Below are 25995 nucleotides of genomic sequence, written 5' to 3' on the forward strand. Positions count from 1 at the left end.
TGAGAGCCAGCGAGCAGACTGGGGCTCGGAGCGCACCGCAACAACCTGGTGAGAGCGGATATATTTTCATTGTGAATGTCTAGGCCGAATGAACGTACTAAATTGTTCTGCCGAACGTATTGTGCCACAGCTACGTATAAACTTTCTCGTAAAGACGTTGCGAGGGGAAGTATGTCTCGATCGTCAGCCCCCGCCCCAACACACTTCTGTCTTCAGGCAGAAATAGCCGATGGAAAAAAAATGCTGCTTCAGTCTCGTCGTGTCTGTGGGCACAACTTTGATCAGCCTCACCTCAAGACGTATCCTGGAGCGAGCGCCAGATACGCCGCTATCCTCCATGGCTAATCACACTTCCTGTCTTTTGTCTTTATGTGCTTTAGACAAACGTCAGAAAGAGACGCCGGGTGCAGATTTGCCCCGAGAACACGGCGAATAAAGCCTCTGGTGGTGCTGCAGCGATTCTTTCATCAGGAATATTTTCTGCTGTTTTTGACTTGTGGGTTTCAACCCTATAGCCTCGCCACAGAAACAGTGCTTTTCACATCAAAACAGGATTATCAGAGTACAAAATAAATGCGCTATATGTCACCCGTCTGGAGTGTATATTTAGCTCGGAGAGATGATAGAAGGTTAAAGTTTCCAACCTGCAGCACAGCGTTCACCAACATTTTTTTGCACTTTGGACTGGTTTCATTGAAAGCAATATTTTTGACAGATGGGCATAAAAACATGTCAAAGTTCTAATCATGGTATTCTGATTTATATGTGGAATATGAATTAAGCAGGAAATTTTTTACTCATCTCAGTGGCGGTGGAGGTACTCAATGTGGTCGGTCGCTAGATGTCCTTCGTTGGCTGCTGATGACGGCACGCGTTAATTACGTATTTCTCAAATATACTTCTTTGACTCTGTGTTTTTTTAAAACCCTGGCTATTCTATTAGCATATTTTGATCCTCAAAATTAAATTTTTTTTATTTTTTTTAAAAACTGCATTACTGTCAGGTTGGCGTGCCAGCTCCGTGGTTCACGGGGGCTGCCAGATTGTACGAATATAATGTCGGTATATAGTGTGAAATATTTCTGAATAAAACATTTCCCCTCCGACCCTTAACCAGTCCGATTCCCAAAGAAATGGAACATTGACGTGACGTCTCCGATAGACATGCACGGATAATCCTCACGAAAGCAGCAGTAAATGTACTTAATTTTTTAAAATTATTTTATGATTCTAATTATTATTTTATAATTATTTGTACATTTCATTATTTTATATATATATATATATATATATATATATATATATATATATATATATATATATATATATATATATTTTATTTTATATATATATTTTTTCATTTAATTGATTCCCAAGCAGTGCATGCTTAACCGGATAATTTCACACGTGCAGTGTTTTCGTCGCGGCTCAGCAACTGCTACTTTTCCAGCCAGCCGTGCTTCTTTTCACCAGGAAGTTTGCTTTTGTGTATTTCAACCATTTCTGCCGGCAGCCACAAATCAATGAAAAGAAACTCCCCCAAAACCCTTTTTGTTGTTTTTGAAGAGGAAGCGGCTCTATTTTTTGCTCTCATTTGCATATCCATGGCCACCTGAGGGAGGTCAGGCTGCGCCAGCCAACTTCTTCTCAGTAACAAGGACACAAACGGTGACAGCGGCACAAACGCCATCACCAGCCGTATGCCATCGTCTCCTCTCCCCTGGCAACACACGCACGCACACCTCACTCGCATGGCTTTTCGGCCACGACTCGCTATCAAGAATCATTTCAATTGATGCTTGGATCTCTTTGATGGGTCCTCAGGGTTAATTAACACGAACCAAACAGACAAGAAGGGAAATCGCTAAAGGTTAAGTGACACATGGGAAACGTGTTGTTCGAAAAGAAATAGAATGCCGACGCGTCCGTCAAGCCCACAGATTGGCGGTTACCGACATTGACATGTAAGGAACAAAACATTCAGTATTCGTATGCTTTGTACATATTTCTTTAATCCTTGTGAGAAGATTAATGATGATTTTTTTTCCCCTTCAGTGGACTTGTATTGCAACATTAAAACCAGAGGAGGGTTGAGTATAATCAATGATTGTATACCTAAGGAGGAGTCTATGATTGAATATGACTCAAGTAAATAGTGGCGTAGAAATTACTTGAGTGGGAGTAATTAAGTAAGAAATTCAGCAGCAGGAAATTTCTTAAATGAACTTTCTTTGATTCCGCTCGTGAAACAGCACAGGCTCAAAGTGGAGTTCTTGTAGGGTGAAATGCGAACATTTTTAGGCAAGGTAATCAACATCACTTTTGGTTGTCTGTACTGTACCGCTTGGTGTATTTGTGCAAAGTGTGAACGAATATTATTTATGATTACATCAGGTGTCCCGTGGATTGACATGACTGACCAGACAGAAGCGTAAACATATTTTTCAAACAAATATTTCTAACTTTTTTTTCATAGGAATCACTTTAAAAGGGCAATTTTTTATTTTTTGAGTACCTTTTCAGAGTTGGTGTTGGCAATAGAATGCAGAACTGTTTGTTTGTTATCTCCGACTTCAAACCTCATCCTGTCATGACGCTTTTGATGAACTGTAAAACTCTTCGCCAACAAGCTGCGCATTTGTAAAAAAAAAAATAAAAAAAAAATCATCATTCAATCGGAAGTAGATGCAGACACCATCATTCCAGAGCGAGATTAGTAAAAATAAATAAAAAAATAAAATCCATCACGGAGTTAATCAGAGCCTACTTGTTGAAATTGTCTCGTCTCGGCGTGTCCCAGGAGGGGCGGGACCGGGAAATGACTTGATGCTCGGCGTGTACGTGAACCTGCGTGATAATTAACACGGGCTCCTCTCCTCCTTGTGGCTCGCCGCTGACATTTGGTTCATGCTTGAGTGTCTGCCCGGCCGATTTCAATCTCTTGCATGAAGGCGAGGCCCTGGACGTGCGCGCGTGCGCGCGTGTGTCTCAGTAGAAGTGTGTGCGTGCGTGGGGGTCCCGCGGCCAGTGTGACAAGGACACCAAGCGCCGAGTCTCGCCTTCAATCGGCAGGATTAAGAAACATGACAACACGGATTAGAGACCCACTCGCTGGATCCGGAACCTCCGGCGGGTGAGAGGTTGAGCGCCTTGTGATGAACACTCACCGGCTTGTTTGTGCTCTGGCACGGCCGCATTATGTAAAGAGTCGGATACATAAAATCCTCCACCTTCCCTTCTGAACACATATTTTGATGCTTCCTAAATTCATCACAACACTTTCTGTACATTTACTCTTCCGTACATTTACTCTTCCGTGACACCTCCGTGTAGATTTACGACACGCCGCTCGCGCTAAAACACGCCAGAATGGCCACCTCATCCATTTGTGCCTGATTTGATATTATTACATTATGTATGCAGGCGTGAGTTTGGATAATGGATGAACGGGAAAGCAAAGCAGTTTAATTACCTAACATGTTTTTTGTCTTACCTAGCAGCACAGCGCATAACTTATTAGCCAGGATGTAAATAAATTGGAAAACGCCAAACTGATGAAGAGGGCGTCCTGCTCCCCGCCTTGTACTTCTTTGCATATTAGCATCGCCTCTGTGGCGCATCCGGAGTGCTGAAGCCAGGTGCCACGCCATTACAAGCACTTCGTAGAGAATTAGCATCAGCACGTCTGGCTGAGGGCCACCAAGCGTCAACACACACACACACACACACACACACACTATCTATATAATATTGAGCAATCTGCCCGAACTTGCTTTTATCCAAACTATTTCGTAACCAACAATCTTAGTGCAAGTAGCCCCATGTTAGAAATTCTTGCACGTCACGTGATCAAGTCATATAACTTTTAAACAGGGGTCTGCAACTTGCGGCTCCTGAGCCGCTTGTGGCTCTTTCATTCTTCTGCTGTGGCTCTCTTTAACGTCATCTAGTCATATAGAGCAGAACAAAAACAGTCTCATAGACAAATAACAAAATTATGTCACTCAATAGGCCATGCCTCTTAAAGGCACAGATAAAACAAATTTGTTTTTATACAAAACATTTCTGTTTCTAGAAAACATAAATTAAATATTGGGGAATTAAACTAAAGGCAATTAACTCAATTCCAATTGGGAGGTTTGACTGGATATTATTTAGCTGTATTTTTTGTGCCGATTCCAATCATACTCCGACAACCGATTAATCTGACATTATTTAAAAAATATACAATGAAAATCTTTTTTTGGTCCCTTAACATTTACACTAATAAAGCGTTTGACGAAATAATTTGATTTTTGGAGGCGAATGTTTGAATGTCATTTTGTCTTCTCATGTGTCATTGTGTCATAAAAAAAATGATTTTAAAGAGATAACGCCTGATTAAAGTGGCTGGCCAATTAATCCGCCGGGCCCTCATCAAAGTAGCCACAATACGACTTGCATTCACTTTAAAAAGTCTTTTTGCGAATATTTGTAGCTCTTCGAGATGAACTCTACAAAGTATGCTGCTTGTTGTCCAACTTTTCTCAGTCCGTCTGATTTGTCAGCCGACCGACTGATGTGGTGTCAGGAATTCATTCCGCTTTTTTTTTTGTGTTCTTATTTCAAGTCTGGTTCTACGTACAGAAGAGGCTGACTGATGGCCCGGCCGGTTCACAGCTGTCTCGTCTGCTGCTTGAGCCTCACAAAAGGAAGCGGGCCTTGACGGTGCCAGAGGCGCAGCTTCCGCTATTCTGAGGGCTGCTGCTGGTTAACGCCAGCGCCGCAGCATCCTTCAGGAGGGGAGATGTCCTTCAATGTGGTGCTGACTCTCCCCCCCGAGGGCACCAGCTTCTTATTTACCATACGCAGCATCTCGCCGCACCCTAATGAGCCAACATCTTCCTCGGCACTGAGACAAAAGGCTGCGTTTCAACGTGCCGCGCTCGGGCCGGATTAAATAATGATAATTAAGAAAATATTAATCAAACTGGCTCTCTGTGCTCGTGTGGAGGGAGGCACGTCTTCCAGCTTCGCCTGTAGGATTTCTCATTTCGACTAGGCCTGCGACCTACGCAGAGCTGCAGGCTAACACACACAAACAGATGCACACAATTAAAAGAAGACCTTAGTGGTCTCCTCCTATATAATTAAACACCCTTAGGCGTTCTCCCCCACTCACCCCCCGATTCTGAGGCGGGGTTCTGTCGGTGTCAGCGCGAGAGGGGAGTCACGTCTCCTTTTAAGAAAGTGTCCCTCCTCTAAGTTGTATGGGATGAATTAATCACAAGCACAAACTCGAACCTTCCCGGCGTGCACGCGCTCGCTATGTCTGGCGGGCCGGCAGCAGCTCTTCCAGCTGTACCGTGAAACTTTAATGCCGCTGGATGCCGCGAGCGCCGCCCGCTTGGGTTCTGTCTCCGAGGTGACGGAGAGGAGCCTTCCACATGTTCACTCTAACTGGGACAAGAATTTGGAAGGACGCAGCCGGCTGGCAAACTGCTAAATGGCTGCTGGATTACATCAAACTGGAGGCGGTGGCCCACCAGATGTCAACCGTTTTTATTTGATAAAATTAATTTGTACAGTGGAACCTCTGTATTTCAGGACCTTTCATTTGTTTAGATCCGGTCTTAAAATAAAACCTTTTTGTGCAATTCACAGTCTCTAACTCTACAAATAGCAGTTTGCAGTAAAATGATTTTTTTTCTTCAAAGACAATGTGAAAATAAATACATTTTGTTTTGAAAGATTTGCCGCATTTTGTCAAAACATGTACAGTACCTAATAGAAATGGACAAGTACCAATACAAAGTTTGATATTGGGCAGACAGCAGTCTTATTTAATGGTATCGGATAGCCGTCCATAAAACGTTCACCCAGAAGCTTTGTGGTTTGTCAACATGGCAAATGCCAGTCTGGCTTTTTTACGATTTATTTTCAATTGTGGTGTCCTCCTTTGTTGTCTCAAGTCATGTCAACTTGGAGCCCACCAGTGATTTGTTTAAATTTGTTCTGGGCTCTTTTGTTAACATTAATATTATTTGTCCCTTCAGTTTGTTTGACTTCCCGAAAATTTTAATATGCTCTCGTGTACTATCACCAAATACAGAAACATCAATTCAATTCAAAATCAGTGTCTGATTTTCATTGGTTAACTTTCGTTCTATTTTTATTCACGTAACGTATCAGATTCAAGTTATTTCTGTGACCACTGTGGGTTTTTCATTCATTAACTGGATGGCAGAAGGTACATGCTGTGAGTATCCATTTTTTTTGTGACATATTTGTTTGGTAGTATGCTGTGAGATTTTTCTAACCTGAAGAGGTTGTTTCAATATATGGTGTTTTTATTTATTTATTTATTTTTCATATTAAAGTACACTGTTGATTGTCACATTCCACTTGGAACTGTGATTATGATTTTTTAAAATATTTTTAGGGGGGAGGGGGGGGTGCTCACCAGGCTGTGGTTGTTATGGTAATCCGGGTTCGTGCCGTCGCCTTCGCAGCATGCTCGCTGTTTGACATTCATGGGGTTAAAGTCGTCTGAATGATGAAGTGTCAGCGTTTGGGACAGTAAATTGCACGGTATCAATTGAGAAGCGACTTCCCCTCGGGTCCGCCGCCGGTCCCCACGGGCCGGCCTTGAGCAGAACAGCATGTTGTACATCCATATAAAAAAGGAGGAAATATGGCGGTACTTTCATCTTTATGATGGAGTGATTAATCTGTCAAGCATATTGGTGCATAAACCCCCCCCCCCTTCCCTGCAAAATACTGTTTTAGCTTACTTTATGCTATATTTTATTTTTCTATTGCCTATAAACATAAAGTGTCACAAAGGGCTAATGTTCTCATCAGTATTATTACAAAATAACCACAAATCTAACGTCTAGTTAAAATTTTAAGTCCATTCTTTTGAAAGAGTTTGACGGAAACATGATTTAATCTCTGAAAATAAAATATAAACGACCGTGTTTGATCTTCAGGACTTATTTTCATTAGCTTCCTCTTCCTCATCGCTGTGTTCAGCACAAGTCATGTTGCCTTTTGGGGATGTTTTTTTTTTTCTTATACTTCAGTAGAAATGCCTTGACAACACTGTGCTGCTTATTCCATCCTGAGAGACTGCAAACTAAACAGCAGAAACACTGTATATACGCTTGTTTAGTGCTATGCAAATCATCTTTGCCGTAGGTAAAATTAACATTTTTAATTAAAATATTAGCACCAAACAAACACGGAAAAACACACTAATGATTAAATCATATTCATAGATTCTCATAGTGGAAAAAAGAGTACGGTATTTGTGCCTACTCTTGAACCACATTAGTGCAAAAATGTGTTGGATGTAATCTAATTAATTTATCAATTTCTTCACAGTCTGCAAAATGTTCTTGTGAATTATCTTATATAATTAAATTCAATTTTATGTCCACCCCTTTTTATTTGTTTTGAACATTCATGTTGAAGTCGTGTGTAATCTGCCTTTTCATTATTTTATACAAATAGAAACAAATGTGCATTTCATCAGCTGGTATTAAGCGGGTGAGGCCTCCACTAAAAATGTCGGTCAGTTTTTAGCGCTACTATAACGCCCTCTTCAGGATATAAGAGGAAACTACAGAAAGGCTTGAATAATGGTGCGCTGCTTTATTGCTATTTTACTTCAATAATAGATAGACATTCTTCATATAGCAAAAAAATACACATTGCTGCTTTAGTATACTAGCTCCAGTTATCTTCATTGTCAAGTTAAAAGAATTTACTCCTCTGATCCACAGAGGCCCAGCAGAACCCTCTGGTAGTCTCCCTTGGTGTGTTCCTGCACACAGGGAACAAAGAGAGCACGGTCAAGCCATGCTGCATATATTTGCAACATATGACGCCATCCACTTGCGCACTCACCAAGATGGTCTTTTGAAGAGACTGGCCGTGGTGGGCTTTGTATTCCGAGCAGATCTTCTTCAGGTCCACTTCACAGCGCGACACGATGATCCTGCTCACCACCTTCTCCTTGCATCCTTTATTCTGAGAACAAAGAGTGAAAACATGTCAGCACTTCCTCTAGTTGCACTTATTTTGCTCTGAAGGAAGTTACGCATACTGAATTTGAGCATTTCTCCCCCCTTCCGATCAAAGTCAGCAGAGGCCCAATTATCAGATAGGTCCAAAAGATTATCCTGAGGTGTGGATTTTGTTAAGATTGATCTTTCCTCCATAATGTACTCAGAACTCAGAAGACGCTTGGGGTTGACAATCGTTAATGTTAAAGCTGTTTAATGTCTGAAGCTTCCCAGCTGTTGATGAACATAAATTGAAAAGCAAATGGTTGTGTTCAATCGTTGAAGGTGTCTCACAATAATAAACATTATAAATATTGACCCATGGATGTGAATGTAAAAATAAAATTGAGAAGGATTTTCAACCATGCTCTAATTTTCAGTAAAGCTTCCATTGCTTTTTCAACAACTACTTCTCTTTGTGCCTGGTAGCACAATGCTGCCTCCCACAGGCCACTTTTGGAACTATGACAGACAACGTGCAATGTTGGTACAGCAGGTAAGGCTTAAGAAGACTCAAATTTTAAAAATCTTTCAAGTCGTTTAAAAGCACTGTATGTGTGCGTGTGCGCGCGCGTTTGTAACCATCTTAAGACAACCTTGCTGCCTTTACTTTGCCAACATCTCATACAAAGGATGGACAAAACTATTTTAACACACCCTTGAATTAATCAATTCAATGCTTCTACCTTCGTGGAACCGGTTCATGGAAGGACCTCTTTAGTATAGTTTTATAAGTGCATGAGGAACACTCGAGCCCGGACCTTAACTCCAAACTTTTGTGTGATAAACTACAACTGAGATTGTGAGAAACAACAACGCCATACAGAAGGTGGGACACTTTCCAGGTGTTGATTCAGTACATATGCCAATATTAGTTGACTAAATTGCCTCATCTGATCATGTAGCAATATATTTACAGTGGAAAAAAATCTATCAATAAAGCTGATATTTCTACAACATTAAAGTGCTTGTTAACATCACCGTTGGCACACACCTCTCATATCATTTTATGACAACATCTCTATTATTGTCGCATATCCATTTACCTTCATAGCTTCATGCAGTTTGTTGGCAAAGTACAGCTGCTTGTTTTCAAAGCTTTGCACTGGGAAAAAAAACAAAATAAATAATGCAAGTAATATTGAAGGTTATGTATTCTTTGTCAATCTCAAGTACCTAGAACCAGGAAGGACCTCTGCAGGTCTCCTTTCACTTCCTTCATGATGCTCTCCTGCATGTCGTAGGGGCTGTAACTCTTGTACCTCTGAAACACTACAGAGGATACGAGTGCATAATGAGATTCTTCTATTTAAAATAAATAAATAAATAAAATGCATTGTATACACAGCAATGACGTGTGCTGAACCTCTTTGCAGGTGAGGGACGCTCCTTTCAGTCATGATGGAGATCCAAATGGCCACGTCAGTTCCTTTGGTCTTCACGCCGGCATCGTACAGTTTCTGTTTTGAATCAGTAAGACGCCAGTAAATGATCACATTTTTATCTTCTACGTCAAGCGTGTCTGAAATAACTGATGGTAGAAAAAAGGATCAGGAGCACAAATGACACCGTGTCCCTTTGCAAAGTCATTTGGAAATGGCATTTATTTTAATTATGGTCCTCTTAAGTCCCTCTGATGTTAAATACCGAGCAAATAGCCATCAAGGGCATTTTATTAGGAGTGCTTAAAAGGAGCGACGCATGTTTTATTACGAGCTGTAATTTAAAAATTACAACTTTTAAATGTGACGATGTTGTAAATACGAATTTGTTAGCGTTACCAAGTGTGGACACAACTTACTCTGGCGTCGTCATCAATCTTTTCATAGTCCACCACAGAGGACGACTCGTCTCGCTTGGCCTGCGCAGAAGGAAGGTTGGCATTCGGTCTCAAAATTAGGAACAGAAACCACATCACTGGCATTAGTGTCAGAGCGCACCTGCACCAGAGCCAGCAGCAGTTTTGCAAAGTTTCCTGAAGTGTCACCTGCAACGTCTTTATCCAAGTCCTTCTTGAACACTAGGGAAAGGTTTGCATTTTAGATTGCAAGGGTGAGGTTGCAGAAACGCATGGCACATCGCTGTTTATTCAACTGAAGAAATTTGCATTCAGCAGCGCTATAATAGTTTGGGAAGTTTCACTAGAGTCGGTTTTTATTTTTTAATTTTATTTTGGCTTATGTTTTTTAAATGCAGTTAGTTTCCATTGATTTTTAGAATTCAAATTTTTTTTTTGGTCTATTTTTTTTTATTGTTTTAGTATTAGTTAAACAAAATAGAATAATTGTTCCATGCAACAAAAAAAAGTCGAACAGCAATACAGAAATCAGCCCTTTTAAAATAAACAATGGTTGCACAAACTTGCCATTTTTGGGTTCGCCTGAAATGTGACTATTTTGGAGGTACAAGGTTTTGGCCTGACGCCAGCAAAATACAACATAATGGGATGCAAAGAGCCCGAAACTAAACAGTGAGTCGGCCATTTTGGTTTATTGTTGACATCTTGGGTGACTTTGACAAACTCCTATTAGGGAAATTGACAAAAGCTTTGACGAGGTATCTGATACAGATTGTGAAGTTTTTGTCTAGCCTGAAGCATAGCATTGAAACTCGGTGATCATTTGGAGTTTGGCATGAAAAAAAAAAAGAGGTGCGTGGGGCCCTTCGTTTTGAGAGGTTACTCACAGTCCTTGTAGACTTGCTTGATCTCCTGCAGCTCTGAGTTGCTGCGGGAGCATAGAATCTCGATGAGCGTTTCTTCATCAGTACCGAGGCCCTGAAAGACACATCCACATGTTTGAATATTTCAAAGTAACAAGCGGTTTGGAGAAACTACAGTAAGTAAAAGGCTGCATTCTGTGCTTTCTTCACAAGAGGGCAGTGGCGTTCTGAAAATGAGCCTGCTGTGTACCTTAATGGACCCTCTGATCTCTGAGGCATCATACTGAGACGTGCTCTTCATCAGGCCAAGGATGACCGATTCAACAGAGCCAGACAGTGCCCCCTTCAAAGCTGAGATCATGTCCTGAAAGAAAACAACATCACATTGAGGTCACCGAACAATATCCTGTTTTCATCATTTACGATATGGTATGAGTTACTTGAATGCCCCAAACCTCCCAAATAACTTTCCTTTACCTTCTTTGCTCTCCTTTCATAAGCAAAGGCTATTTCCCTCCTCTGAGAGTACGTCCGGTTTGTTAGGACGTCAATGATGGTCTGTTCGTCCACACCTGAAGGCCAGGAAAAAAAAACACTTTATTAGATACAACGGAACACTTTTATAAGATACAAAAGAGGTATGAAAAATACAAGATGGTGAGCAACACAGTCAATGGAATACTCATTTGATGGTTTGTTAAGGTTGTACTGTCCAAGAACAGCACTGAACTATTTGCGGTTCGAAACTTGACATCATCCGCCCCTGTATGGTGATCGCTTGCTCCCCTCGTTCTTGCGTGGGTTTGTTGCACGCACGCTGGCTTCCTCGCACATTCCAAACACATACGTGAAGTATTATCCATAGGTGTGAATGCAAGTTTGACTCGTTGGCTGTTTAGATGGACTCTGTGAGTAGCTAGTAACCAGTCCAGTTCCTGCCTGCCAGCTCCAACTCACCTGCGACCCGAATGACGACCAGAGCTAACGATAGTTTCCCATGACGTCATCCATCTCTGGACACGACTGGCTACCGTGTTGGAATTTTACACATGATTTTGTTGGGGTGCTTATTAGCATTTAAAAAAATAAAAAATAAAAAAAAATAAAAATAAACTAATATATATATATATAAAAATTTTTTTTTAATGAAATGTACGATTCTGCTGACTGCTACCATGGAAACCGCAATTTAGTCTTGAGGCTACTGTCACTGCTGTTTTTGGTAAAGTAAGCAAAGCTGTCAGTTAATTCGGGTCATGAAGTCAAACAGTCATGGTTTTTTATTTCCGATGATGTTTGAATTGTGTAAGATTTGCAGTTGCTTAAGACGGCCACTTTGTCACTGTGTCGTGTCGCTAAAGTTTCTCTTCACTCTTAGCAGAGTGAAGGAGATTGGAAAATATTAACGTTGTGTCAACTAGTCCTTTCGTTTGAAGCCTAGCCTATCCTCTGGACAACTCATTACATCAAATGGGCCTACCAAAAAATATGGAACACATTATTTGAGAAAGGAAAGTGCTTTTGAAATTTTGGTCTGTTTGAGCAGAAACAAATTCTGTTTCCTAGAGCAGCCAAAGTCCACCATCAGCCCTTTTCCAGAAACTAATGAGCATCCTAACATAATGGAGGGTTTGCTCGCTGTTACCAGGAGCTTCCATGTATTTTGCACAGCGCTCCGGGGCAGCACTGAGGTCACAGACTTGGACGGCTTCCCCCATTTTTTTTTTTTTTTTAAGCCAGGATGCTGACTCACAAATACCGACAGACGCTTCAGCTACAATTAATTCAACAGGAATGTACACGGTGTATCTTGCCTTTAGTTTTGATAGCTGTCTCTATCCGCGCAGCATCTTTTTCAGGGTCAAAGTCCAAAGCAGGAATAACAGTTGGGTATTTGGGCTCATGGCACTGTAGAATGAAATAAAACATAATCCATCAATGAAGCATGTCATGTTAAGGGTGTGGGAGTGCAAAAGTGTTTGACTTGACCTCAGCGTTGAGGGCCAGTTGCCCCAGGAATTCAGCCACCATCGCCATTTTCACTGTCCTGCAAAAAGTGACATCATGTGATCATGAATCAGTATAATCCCATCACTGAGGCCGAGTGGGACACCTTTGTTTAGTCTCCTGATGCCATCACATTCTTCAAACACACACACTGCCGTCCCATAAAACACGGATAAAAGACAACAGCATATGTGCAGCTCTAAGCTCCGCTGTGTTGGTTTTCATTGCTTCTCAGTCAATGGAATTATTATAATTTAAAGGCAACTTGCTAATCACTGACACACATGCAGTGGACACGCCCTGGAACTGCAGTATGAAATCACACCGCAGTCACACATGTGGAGGCAATGTGACAACATTGGATTGTTCTTAAACACTGAAAACAGCATATTTGCACAAACAATTCAACATAGTCCATGAATCAGCATATTTTTTTGTTAGACCCTAAAAGAATGTACAACAACCCTGGCTACCTTTCAATCATAGCCTGCCTAACAACAGTGAAACGTACCTAACTTGTAGAAGTTGGCACACGAGCGACGAATCCTGTGCTGATGAGTCCGAGTAATGGGTGTGGAGATTTAACGCCACTGCGACTGACACGGAGAGGACTTCCCCTTTCACCTCCTCCTTTTTCCACCCACTCTTGACTCCACCCAATTGAACAAACAGCCACTGCAAAGTTGATCCTGACAAAGTCAAGCTGCTCAGCTTTGAGAAAAAAGAAAAAAAATCCTCTCTCATACATACTGATCTAATCAGTTTGACCACACATCCATTTGAATGTTTATAAGTTTATTCTAGAAAACGTACATACAACTCTTCGAGTATCTCACAAATAACCTGCTGTATGATCTTAAACTGAATGCTGGATGACTTTTTGAATGCATTTGTTGTGATTCTTTTTCTTTTACTTCTTCTTCTTCCCTCCTGGCTTGCCCGGACCTGCTGCATTTCCATCGACTGAATCCTGCTGCAAGAAGCACAGTGCATAATAAATACTTATGATCAGCACTTTAAAGGGACACTTGGTTTGGATAAACATTGGCACTTATATAAAAGGTATGGAAGTAAAAATTACATCAATACTAAAATTCAACCCTTAAAAGTCTCTGTAGTGATTTGAGGGCTTTTTGGGGACGGGATTTATGACGAATTGGCATGCCCCCTTTTGGAGCTCGGCTTGTTTTTTTTTTTTTTTCGTGTCAGCTGACTACGTCACAGCAGGGAGAAAAGCCTAATATTGCTTGGTTTGTCAGTTCTGTCGTCCGAAACGGCGAGCGATCACCAACTAAAATTCAAATACACATGACTACCTTTGTCCACTTCAATCAGTGAATATATGTAAGCATTCTGCACAATATTTTGGCTCAAATGTGAGCGAGCTCATATGAGCAAAACACATGATTACCGCTACAAAATCAAAAAAGTGCCAGTTGCCTCGAAACTTAGTACTAGTTTAAGGACATTTTGCTACGCTAAAGTTTAGTTTATTATCGGGAGGCAGCTTAATCTTACAAAAAAGCCTCTCGGAACGCATTGTTTGCATATCATGGCGACTTGACTCCAACCAAGACATGGCGGGAGGAGAAGGGGGCGTGGCCATAACGCTCATTACCTTACCTTAGTTTTGTATTCATTTCTCCATAATACATTGATGAAATTGAAAATGTAAGCTAATATAATTTTCCTGCTAAAAAAAAAAACATAAATTGAACTTGTTGTTGAAAAATGCACCATCCCAGCCAAACGATCCCTTTAATGATTCAAACTGCAACAGAAAACTCTCAGAGCCAAAACACGCACTCTATCAAATTATCGGCCTTCCTAAAGGATAATAATGCATATTTATGATTCTACCAGTTTAGACTTTTAGTCAGGAATGCAATGAATGTCGCTGAGTCGACTCCAGTAAACTGTGCTTCACGCTGAAATGCTTTCCATTGTCCCGCACTGACAGGCAAGCAGAGTTGGCACCGGTTCAGCCAGTCTCAGAAGCGTTGGGCCGAGAGCATTTGATTGGTTAGGTCTTTGACATTCCTGTGTTCTCGTATGTAGTGACAGATGTATTTTTCACCTGCAGCACGGATCGCGGCGGGAATGTGCAGGGGACACGGCCGTGCTTCTTGTGGAAGGGCAGCACCACAGTGGGATCCACAGGTATCCAGGGCACGGGACCGTCGGTGGGAGTCTGCGGGAGACCGCTGTGGACTTGATGCAAGTCGTAGGCAGTTCGACACGCTTTCCCGTCGGCCGCTTTTAACAACGTCACAAACGGCTCCTGTGGTTTGTGGGTGATCAGGTATTGCCCTTCTTCCATTCTACAAACACAGTGCGTCGTCACAGAAGGCGTGTCAGTGTATTCAGCGTGACTTCTTCCGGTAACTAGAATGTTAAAAGTACAATGTGGCACGTGGATTGTGAGTCTGTAGTTGTGCAATTTCCAACGCAAACATGTAAGCGGACAAGAATCAGAGCCTGACGTTGTCGGGATCTGACTGAACAAAAGTTTCATCAATTTGAAACAGAACAAATGAAAACTCAACTGCAGACCTACGAGACATGTACGCTCTCAACAATAATTGTGAACAATAAACTGCGAAACCGCCAAAGTCAAATGCCCCAAAAAGTGTACAATTTAGACTTCAAGTGAAGTTTCCTGCAAATAAATAAATAAATAAATCAAACAAAAATTAAAGTGCTCAAACCAATCATCATGCCAGGTGTCAGTCAATACTGCGAGACCTTCACTCTATAACATTAACTCTACTAGCTTGATGTGTTTTTCCTTTGGCGTTTAGTCATGCCACAGAACAGTGATTGGCAAAGAGGAACTTTTGGCACTTGAGTGAATGGCTACTAAGTAAAACTCATGAAATATGAATTGCATTCACAAATGTATTTTTTACCAAACACTAAATAGCACAGCGCTAAAAGCATAATGGCTATGATGAGCGGAATGAAAATGACCAGTGATGCTTGCCAACAATCGTCTCATTTTCACTTTCCATTACTCTCCGCTCCGTTTTGAGTCTGTCAGACATCTTCAACTGGTGACAAGTGGTTTATTTCTGTATATTGTGGTTTAACTTGTCTTTACAAGTTTGTATGATGACTAGGAATGGTTGGGCCATTACGTCACAAGACTATACAATTATCTGTATGACATATGGGCGTTTAGCATGTTCAAGTATCAGTTTGGTGTGACCGAAAGGCGATTTGCTTTCATACATCGTTGTCAGAGCAAGCATTCTAATTTTGAATTAATCATGACAATATGGCGAAAATTGGTCAAATCTGCTTCCCACTTGTTGCAAATTTAAATCACATTCCTATTTGCTGTCTGTTAGCGAGTGTTTTTTTTTTTTCAATACAGTCAGCAGTCAGTGAAACTGTGTTGCACCGATTCACAATGCAAAGAAATAACGAGAGGAGTGAGGCCCAAACACGAACAATCTCAAAGTGTTTGTTGTCTTTACAATGTCTTGCGTTGTTAGCAACTTACTTTGTCAGCTTTTTCAAAAGGTGGTGCAGAATGTTTAGCGACTTCACTGGCCTGTGAACAAAAAGAAGCACGTGTCACCGTGTTGATTTGGACCTGCACTACAGTCAATCTCAACACTCATTACGTTGACAAAACGAAAGGCTGTGATAGTGATGAAAACATGCCCGTTATGTTTCTACTGATTAGCTGCTTGCATTACGAGCGTTATCATTAAATCACAAGTGGAATCATCACACGGGGAGGGTGATTAGTTTCATCTTAATCATCTTGCAAAGCCGACAACTCACTTGAACCCGCAGGAGATGTTGTGTCTCCACGCGTCAGGCAGCCTTCTGAGCAACGCTACTTCAGAAGTGTGCGGATTGATGTGAGCTGCACAGAAGGAAAGGGATAGGGAGGAAGCTAATGAGTGCAGACGACATCAACAGCACCATAGCCAGAGCTGACAAAGGAGTGCAACATCTCCTTTCTTACCTCCTGTAAAATTTTCAACAAAATCCTCCACCAGTCATGAACTGAATTAAAGCCACAAATAGACAAATAGGAGATGACCACATGATGAGCCACCAGCCACAGAGAGGGAAGTGTTGTATTATCAGCTGAGCCAGTTACGTAAGCCTTTATTTTTGCAATTTAGCTTGAACACGCTGACGCGTCAGTAGGAGACCGAAGGAATATGAAGTGGTTTTCTAAAAATGCGTTATCAGTTAGGTTTTGCATGGTTACACCCACCCTTGGTTTCGCAATGGGCACGATAACCGTGACCTCAAAGGACCAGCAAAGGAAACTTTGGACTACATGTTGAAAGGTTTTAAAAGATAAACCAAACCATACGATGTGCAATCACACAAAAGAAAGACTTAAGCCCGAACAAGCTTCCTTGTATCTTGAGGCCTGTGGCTGTTGTTCTGGCAACAGCATAAACTTGAATTAGTCTGCAGTGGGAGGAGGTGGTGAGTCATCCAAAGACTATTCTATTGGTTTATGTGGGAAGGTTCACTTGCCACATTCAACGTGGAGGGGAAAAAAAATACACATTAACTTTAAGTTTTTTGTAAGAAAAAGAAGCTAAACTGTGTATTTATTTTTACCTACGAAGGAAACTGTACTGGAGTGAATTGCCGTCTCCGTCCACAGATGGCAAGCCTCGCTGCTACTCAGACACTCGACTCCGTAACACAGCTGATACTCCAGCTTGGGCAAAACATGCATCGGCACGAACTGGTTTGAAGAGCAGTAAAGAAATATCAGTTTGAAACATTAAAATGACGTTCATACTTAATTTGACATGCATACCTGGCTTGGGTTTTTACCGACTTTCCTGGATCGGGCTGCGGCGATTGAACTGCGCACAATGATGAGAACGTCTTGGAGACTGAAGAGTTTGTATAGCAGGTTGCCTTTCTCCGGGGATGTGTAGTCTTGTTCGTCCTCAGCGCCAGCCTGCAACTCCTGAGACAATATTCCTGCATGAGGTGGTGAAAAATATAGGTCAGCCAGGTATCAATAATGAGCATAAACAACAAAGTCCGGCATGAGCGTGTGACAGTGACATACATTTTCATCCAGTACATAATAGTTGAATTTACTTTTAAGAATACAGATGAATTGAATCTTTTAGAACTGTTTGACATCCAACATTTATTTATCAAAAATTCCCATTCAGTTTCTGTTAATTAATCATTAATTAACTGAGTTTTGTTTTCAAAGATCTACGCAGTATTAATGTTCAAACTGTGCATAATGTTAGAGTATTACATAACACTTTACAGAGAGGCGGCAGAAGTGGGCGTGAAGAAGGGTTGGGGTGTCTGAATTGACAGACCCCTTGTGGACCTTGACTTTGCGCTTTGGACAGGCGTGCCCACTTTAGAGCGCCTCGTTGTTAGCTGTAAGTGCTTGCGCGACATGGAAAGAAGTTTTATTTTTAACGCCAGCGTGAAAGTCAAGCTTTAAGCAGATAGATTTTCACAGCTCAAACATGAGGTGAAGAATTATTTCAGGACTTTCAGGAGGCCTGAGTGATCTAAAACATAGTAAGGCTTTGGAAGTAAGGCCAAAAAGCAGCTTGACTAACTTTTGTTCTCTGGAGAGCTTGTGTGGATCACTGGAGAAGCAGCTGAGGTTTCTCCACTGTGTTGCCGGTTCCTCTCCAAGTAAGAGGTCACACACGGTTTCACTAGGGATAGCGGGAGTGTGTGGCGTGGGGGTGCCGCACATCTGGTGGGTGAGATGGCCTCCTGGGACAAGGCGGAGCATTTGGTGGCTGCGTCACTGGCATCACTGGCTGTGCTGAACATGGCGGTCTGCATGCGCAAGATCTCCCCCAGCTGGTCGGCGGGGGCCTTTGCTCTTTTGGATGCTTGCCTCCGTGCTGTCCCCCTTTTAGGAGAGGGCAATGGTGAGGTGACAGCCTCAGAGGCGGGGTCGGCGGCAAACGTGGTAGGCGTCGCAGCTTTGCATGGTGATGTTGAGTCATCAATGATCAGTCTGTCATCCTCAAAGTCTTTATCACTTTCTTTATTAGACTCGGACACTGCTTTTGTAGTGTTTGCCTCATTCGCTTCCCTGACAACCGTCGGACTCGTCTGCTCTGTTGCCAGGTAATGCTTGAGATCTGTCACGGAGCTGCACATCTCCGCTTGTGGACTACCACCGAGAGGATTAGTGAGCTGTTTTGCCTTGCTTGAAAGAGGCGAACTCTCACTTTGAACATGTTTAAGTTGCTCATTTTGTGTCTTCTGCACCCTTGTGATTGGTGCTTCTCCGAAAGTCTCTAGGTCAGTGAGGTCCACTCCAAAATCGAGATCATCGCTGGGGTTGGCGATCACATTTCTTTGGGAGCCCTCCTGGATTGCAAACAGTTACGACGGTGTCATTGATCAGAAAAAAAAAAATGTGCAATAATAAATGTTAGACGTGTGAGCGCCAGATACCTGCGAGGGTTCCCGATCGTCCACAGGAAGTTCCGTCATTAAATGGAACACGTTTCTTTTTCCATTCTTAATAAAGGCGAGCTTCAAACTCTCCTCGTGGTAGATGTGACTCTTTTGTCTCACGGTTATTTCATTATCTAGTAGGGGTGATTCTATATAAACAGTCTTCCTCTGATTCACACCTGTGGGTAGAGTTACAAGTGACAAAGGATATGGAATTTAATCTACTCCATCACGAACAACAACAGACAAATATATTAAAATGTTTATATTTGCTGTAGTTACCATTTTGTACTTGGTTGTTTTCCCAAGCAGTTTTTAAATACAAATATTAACTGTTGTGAAATGCGCTATATAAATAAAATTGAATATAACTTCACATTTGCAATTTCTGAAGCAATTGTGTGTGAAAGCTGAAAGACTGAATGAATATAATGAAATGTGACTTGATATCGAATGCTGTGGAATGATACTGAAAAATATGCAATGATATTCAAAGATGTGAAATTTTATTGAATGTAATGTTTTCTCAAATGTGGATTTTTTTGGTGGGATGCATACAATTTGGGATGTTGGAAATCATTTCCCAGCTGAACTGAATGATCTGAACATTTAGAATTTTATTGGGAATGGCGTGTGTTCTTGAATGCGTCCTTTTTGTGGAAACTTTATTTGGGAAAATAGTGAATTTTTGGTATGTGAAATTGAATGAGCTTAATCTTTTGATTTTCAAATGGGGCCACATGAATCTGCTTTGAAACGATTATTGGCCGCCAAACGGCCCTGGGTAAACATCATACTCGGGTAAATGTCTTTGGTGGAAAATAAAAGGCCGACTTACTTGACCTGGTTAAATAGAAAAGTTTCTCTCAAGGTTCCTGCGGTGGAAAAGGGACTATTGGGAGTAAACAGAGATTATTTTGTGTGTATGGTGAAAATGGTAGATATTTGGTCGGAGGGAATTTTTTCCAGTTGAAAATTGTTCCCCAAGGTGAATTGAATGAGCTGACAGATTTCAAATTCAAATGGAAATGATACAAATGTGTACTGTTGACTGTGCCATTGTCATGAATTACAAACAAACCTTGAAGAAAACGCAGCCTCGTTGGGAATGAATTGGGAATTTCTGGGAGAAAAATAGTACATTTTGGGAAAAATATGAAAACTCGAAATGGGATAAATACTAGCCTCCATGGCGTAAATTTTTGAAATACAGTATTTTTCAATTGGAATTTTGTGGAAGGAGATGTGTTATGTACAACAAGATGACTGTCAAAAAAAATGTTTTCGTCAGTCCTTCAGCCGTCACACAATTTTAACTTTACTACTGCATAGTTAGTGAACATTCTGAATTTCGGGTTACAGAATAAACTGTGGGCCTCCTGCATGCTGAACAGGCTCCTACAATTTCCACCCCATATATATCCCGAACATAGAGCTGTACCTTTGCCATGGTTCACCTTAATGGAAACAGGAAGTTCCCATCCCTGCGCAAAGTCAGGGCCGTGGTTGTCCAACAGTGTGACCAGGGCCTCTCGGGTGAGACACACGTGCGGCTCATAGCGTGCACTCAGCTTCTCTGCGTTATTATCGCTGCTGATTGCCTGCAGAGCAACACAATAGCAGCGGTGAGAGGAATACTTGGACACCCCCTGCTGTCTTTTGTGAAAACTACCACAGCCAAAATGAAGTCGCTAAAGACCCGCGGTCATGAATCCCCACTCTAGCAGTCACAAAAAAGAATCTTTGCGCCTTACTTTATAGAAGTAATTAAAAAAAATAAAAAGTGAAACAATTGCTTACAGCGTGCATGTCCTTAGCTTTTTTGGCTGGAGGATTTTCTGATGAAACACTCTGATAATCCGTTGCAAGCTGTGCATCAGCAGCTATTATCACACAGCCTGTGATATCCACACTGCCCTGGGGGGATAAAAAAAAAAGGTCCAAATACGGAAATAAAGAAAAGGAACCAACATAAAAAGAATAGTTTTGCAATTCAACTAATTCAAGTTGAAGTTAATACCACAGCATAGCAACCGTATTATACAGAACGGATCCACAGCCTCGGTGAGAATACATTACCATGACAACAAGCTGTTTTTCAAAGGTGAGAGACAGTCCAGGGTTGAACGTTCCGCCAGTCAAACTGGTCATCTCGCATATCTGATAGAGCTGAGGTAATGTTTGGATACACTCCAAACGTGCCCTCAAATAATCCTGAGGATAGAATCATTTTTGGTTGAATAATTAAACACATGAGAAAAACCGGCATTGTGTGTGTGCAGTCACAAAAGTACCTCTGCATATTGTGATGCTCCCTGTGATATAAAACCGTAGTCGCCGGCACATACTTTGGCTACATCTTGCAAGTACTTCTGAAATTGCATCACCTCATGGTCTACTCGGGCTTTCAGGTGCTGAAACATTAGCATAACACTCAAGTGGAGGAATGCAACAAGGATTTGCCTGATGACAATTCATGTTAAAGGAGATTACTGTCACCTGGGGAGGATCCCTGAGCTTGTTATTACACATAATGCTAACATACGCCCTCTGTTCATTGCTGGACAGACTGGACACGCACGGGAAGGGCAGTCTGGGTTGAGGAAAGTCATCATCCGCCTTGTTCTTTACCCGCTTGTTTGCCACATATGCTTTTGGAGGATTTTTACATCCCTCTGGAGTCTCCGTAGCCATGTCTATTTCCATGGTGTCATCGCCGGAGTCATCTTTGCTGCTGCTATTTTCCGACTGTGCAACTTCTTTGGAAGTAAACTTTTGTCCGGACTGACCACCACACTCCAGTTGTGCGCCGTCATTCTCCGCAGGACTTGAGAGAGAAAATATGATCGGGCAAAGTGAAGTCATAGTAATTAATGTTAGGTTCATTGAAGATTTCAAATTGTCCATAGGTGTCAATGTCAAATTCTTGTTTGTCTATATATTCCCTGTGAGGAATTCAGGGTGCATCCGGCAGGCGAAGACAAGCGCTATAGAAATGTATGGATGGATATTTAAAGTTCCAAAAATATCCTCAATGGAGATCATTTGTCAATTCTTCTACGTTGAAAAAGTCTATGAGCCCCTGAAATTGAGGCATTTTGCATTAAATAGTTCTAGTTGCTCAATGGTAATAGTCCTATCGTTATAAAACATCTTAAATCAAAAGAGAAACTTGCAGTAAATCACATAATGACTGATTAATTTGAAATCCATTGTGCATAGAGACTAGAGGCTGGCATTTTTTCACAGGAGTCCTGTGAGATAGGAGTCAAATTACCTTTAATCGAAACTTGAAACTGCAACCATTATGCTAGCAAACACACCCAACATTTTAGTATGTGCTGGTAAAAATTCAATGCAGTAGCAGAGGTGCAAGTTTAATACTCCTGGGGGTTTAAAAAAAAAGGGTGTCCGTCTGCCAGACTGCACGCACAAGGCAGAAGCCTGTGTGATGTGTGTCACGGTAAATTGTTCCTCTATAAATAAAGTGTGGGCGTGTATAATGCCAAGTATACTCCCCAAAGGCTTAAATAGTAAATAACAAATCTTTTGGTGTGATAAGACTTTTATAAAGTCCTGTATATAAATAAAAACATTTGGACTGTGTAATAAAATGTTTTTCATTTTCAATTGTTCTAAAGTGTTAAAACTTTTTCAAAGTGTATTTTTTTTCATGCCTTCAAATGCAAAGTAATTAGTATCATTAAAGTATTTTGTTGAACTAATACAAAAATGTAATAATTTAAACTTGGTCAAGTGTAATTTTATTGTTTTTTTACAAATATTTGCCGTGGCATTGTTTGCTTTTCATCTTTTAAAGTCATAAAAAAAAAAGATCTGGTGTGTCAGTAGCTGCTTGTTGCAAAGAAAGTTCTGATTACAGCTACATATTTTCTTCAATCTTTACATGATGCAAAACTATGATTTGCCAATTGAGATTACTTTGCATTTGCAAATATGGTAAGGCTGTACCACACCGAAAAAGGGGGTGACGAACTAAAATGTTGGTCGCACCAGTGCTACGCATGTAAAAGTTAGTATAGAGCCCCGCAGTTGGGTAAAAACATTGTCAAAATACTGTGGTAGCTAAATAAGTTGATAGTTCATGAGCATACCTTTGTAGAGAAGCCCACAGCTCTCTACTGCTGGGTGCAAGGGAATATTGGTCGTAAACGTCTTTGGTGAAGAAAGGAGCATCAGATACAGGAGGGTCCTCCCTTAAAGGAATGTGCATTGAAATTTAGTCTAGTTCATATGCATTGACATTTTATACATTTCTGTTCTGTTCATGCAAAATCACAATCAGATTATGTATTGATGTTGGCTAGTTTATAGAAAATTATTGGTAAATTAGAGACTTGCGTCAAATTACTTTTTCGCCAATCCAACTCGTGACATTAGACACCATTTAAACAATCAATTGAAGCCAGATTGTCACATGAATGTCTGCTGAGTATAATGTGTTGTTTCACAGGTGTAATAATAACATAATAAATATTAATAATAAATTAGTAATTTAATTAATTTAAGACAATTTGCTGTGGCTCAAGTTACTTTAGTTGATGTTTATGTTTATCTAATGTTTTAAAGTGATTGTATATCTGTATATTTGAATTAGCAAAATCAAGTTATATTTTTGTATATTTTACAAAAATATGCCATTAGAAAACAGAGGTTTTATGATGAAAGCTAGTGTAATTATTTGACGGACTACTTTTTATTCACACTTGTCGCACATTCTAAAGTAATTAAAGTAAGAGTACGCGAGTAAAATTAATGGCTACTTCTCCCCACTTTTGAGAAACGTATTGTTAACGAAACATCATCACTGCGGATAAAGTCAAATCTGTACATTCAGTACACACTCAACACACTATTATGGTTATGGAGACAACAAAATCAGACATTTTACGTGACAATTGATTGTAATAGTAAATTACTTCAGTACAGAGTACATTTACATTACATTCTCAGGGAAGAGCTACGAGTTTAGCTAACAAGCATCGTTTCGAAAGTAAGTTACACTGTCATATATGACGACAACCAGCGCAACAACTTGTAGTATTTCTTTCTGCGAAATATCACTTGAAAATTCACTCACCACACCAATTCCATTACTGTAATTGGTTCACAGTACGCAGAAAGAGCGCATGAAGGCAACTTGCCAGTTAGCAAACACGCCGGGTGTTTTCTTTTCTTCTACTGAGGAAATAATGTCGACCTATTTTGCTCCTAACAACGTGCTGCCCTCTTGCGGATCCTGACCAAATTGACCTGTTTTCGATGGTCAGTTTTTGTATGTTGTGGACTGTGGTCCTAGTAGCAACTGCATGTGTGTTTCCCAAACGTTACTGACCAAAGGCACATATTTTACCTTGGAAAAAATCCACCCCTCAAAAATTATATGTACTGAAATGGTGATGGCATTGTCTCAATTTACCCACACACTGTCTTATAGTGAAATCTGTCCCAGTTTCGTTGAACACAAAGCTGTTATTCTGTTTTGTGAACGTCGACAGGTGGCTACACGAGTTAATTGAACCCTTTGGCATCTAGTGGAAGAACATTAAATTCTTAGAAATTAAAGTTCATATTATGTTGTTAATGTTATACATCAAATTAATAGAATCTGCATGGCTGTGTGACGTGCAAAAAAATATAAAATACATAAAACAGTACACATTTATCTGTTTAGTATTCAGCTTTCTTCCTTTTTTTTCAAAGTATATTGTATTAAAATAAAAAGAGGACTGCCAAAAAAAAGTAAGAAACTTTCATCTTGCACCCCCCTGTAATTTGATTTCGAAAACAGCTGAAGAAACAAGACAAGAAAACAGCCAAGAAAGAAAAGCCCATTACAAGCGGTAAATTTTATTATGGGATAACAGCACATAAAGCACATCTAAAACCGATGTGTCCAATGCACTTTTAATAAAGGTAATATTAAAGGTACAGTTTCTAAGTACAATATAACAACATTCATATTAGAATGAAAAGTATTTAAAAGACAACATTAAATTTCTTATTTTTCTTTACAGCCGTATTTACAAAATGAATCAAAATACTTATTTTCATATTTAAGAATCATCAGACAAGAAGGAGCAAAACTACGTTTGTGAATTGACTACCTGCTAAAGAGAGTTCAAAAGAGCTGGGTTCAAAAGGTACATGAGCATCTGGCCCCCAATTTAACATCAGTAGCAAACATGTGACTTGAAAATTGGTGACAACCACACGCCGATTTGAGCTTTCCCTCAATTTGCGTTGCTCTTGCTTGGAAAAAGAAAGACTCCACCTCTGCTTCAACCTTCTCATTACACGACTGACAGAGAACACACGACATGAAAAAAATCCCGATGTACAGAATACTTAACGCACAACGCATTAAGTGTTAAAAATACTAAAAAAAAAACAAAGAAATGGACTGACTTACTTTTCTTTCTTTTTTTTTTCAGGTAATCTGTGTGTAAAATGAGCATTTATTTGCCACTCAAAAAAGGTGAGAGGAATGAGTCTGTACATTGAAATCCTTTAACACTGCATGAAAATGTTTCACACCCAAAAAAATTGTGAACGTGAGAACTGAATAAAACGCTTCAGTACACAGACCTTGCAACCCCCCCAAAAGAACAATCAAAAATCACATATGCACTTTTGCTACACCGAGAGGCACTCAGTGTGATACGCTGTGTATTATTGCCAGCATTTTCGTATTTGCTACAGTGGAGAGGAAACTTAATCCTCCAACGGCCTTCTGTGTCCACTTTTTCCTTCCCAATGGGCAACGAAACAAAAGCAAACTGCCTGATCCCAGCATCACTTCCCTGCATCATGT

At 40.7% G+C, this 25995-nt stretch overlaps 2 protein-coding genes and 1 long non-coding RNA gene across 7 annotated transcripts in view; 1 reads left to right on the top strand and 2 right to left on the bottom strand.

Moving 5' to 3' along the window:
- Positions 1 to 6356, top strand: part of LOC148335135 (uncharacterized) — a 67945-nt gene extending 61589 nt beyond the window's left edge. Inside the window, exon 6 of the long non-coding RNA XR_015844078.1 lies at positions 4610 to 6356. This is a non-coding gene — a long non-coding RNA (uncharacterized LOC148335135). The remainder of the gene's footprint in view (positions 1 to 4609) is intronic.
- Positions 6357 to 7620: 1264 nt separating this feature from the next.
- Positions 7621 to 13385, bottom strand: anxa2a (annexin A2a). Its single transcript, XM_088298595.1, has 13 exons — positions 13228 to 13385; positions 12699 to 12756; positions 12524 to 12617; positions 11187 to 11281; positions 10960 to 11073; positions 10734 to 10824; positions 9989 to 10068; positions 9850 to 9909; positions 9415 to 9508; positions 9225 to 9320; positions 9095 to 9153; positions 7891 to 8013; positions 7621 to 7807 (listed from the first exon to the last, which is right to left on the bottom strand). The coding sequence occupies exons 2-13, from the start codon at positions 12744 to 12746 to the stop codon at positions 7748 to 7750; spliced, it is 1014 nt and encodes a 337-aa protein (XP_088154721.1). The 5' UTR covers positions 12747 to 12756; positions 13228 to 13385; the 3' UTR covers positions 7621 to 7747.
- On the bottom strand, positions 13278 to 24402 carry ice2 (interactor of little elongator complex ELL subunit 2). 5 transcript variants are annotated; one of them, XR_015844080.1, is made up of 16 exons: positions 24262 to 24402; positions 23276 to 23377; positions 21660 to 21987; positions 21455 to 21574; positions 21240 to 21374; positions 20961 to 21077; positions 20602 to 20761; positions 19158 to 19339; positions 18299 to 19070; positions 17518 to 17687; positions 17313 to 17442; positions 16509 to 16593; positions 16222 to 16272; positions 14794 to 15037; positions 13530 to 13689; positions 13278 to 13427 (listed from the first exon to the last, which is right to left on the bottom strand). XR_015844080.1 is itself a non-coding variant. In XM_088298594.1 (16 exons), exons 1-16 carry the CDS (start codon positions 24273 to 24275, stop codon positions 13424 to 13426), a joined length of 2673 nt encoding a protein of 890 aa, XP_088154720.1. In that variant the 5' UTR covers positions 24276 to 24402; the 3' UTR covers positions 13283 to 13423. The 5 variants fall into 5 exon arrangements, 1 of the variants encoding a protein (XP_088154720.1); XM_088298594.1 differs by having other exon boundaries at positions 13283 to 13427; positions 13631 to 13689; XR_015844081.1 differs by having other exon boundaries at positions 13290 to 13427; positions 13560 to 13686.
- Positions 24403 to 25995: the final 1593 nt, after the last annotated feature.

This window comes from Idiotropiscis lumnitzeri, chromosome 6 (assembly GCF_059441095.1).
Source record: "Idiotropiscis lumnitzeri isolate Australia: NSW breed Sydney's pygmy pipehorse chromosome 6, RoL_Ilum_1.0, whole genome shotgun sequence".
In the NCBI taxonomy this organism is placed as follows: Eukaryota; Metazoa; Chordata; class Actinopteri; order Syngnathiformes; family Syngnathidae; genus Idiotropiscis; species Idiotropiscis lumnitzeri.

Bases quoted from the DNA above. Each gene is read 5' to 3' on its own strand.
- anxa2a (XM_088298595.1), bottom strand. From the start codon at position 12,746: ATGGCGATGGTGGCTGAATTCCTGGGGCAACTGGCCCTCAACGCTGAG. The intron at 9,321-9,414 runs GTTCAGCACACG...TATCCTCTGTAG, and splicing joins CGTCCCTCACCTGCAAAGAG to TGTTTCAGAGGTACAAGAGT. The intron at 8,014-9,094 runs GTAAATGGATAT...CTTTGTTCTCAG, and splicing joins AACTGCATGAAGCTATGAAG to AATAAAGGATGCAAGGAGAA.
- ice2 (XM_088298594.1), bottom strand. The intron at 21,988-23,275 runs GTATGCTCATGA...TTCTCTCTCAAG, and splicing joins CTGTGGGCTTCTCTACAAAG to TCCTGCGGAGAATGACGGCG. The intron at 19,071-19,157 runs GTATCTGGCGCT...TTTGCAATCCAG, and splicing joins ACGATCGGGAACCCTCGCAG to GAGGGCTCCCAAAGAAATGT.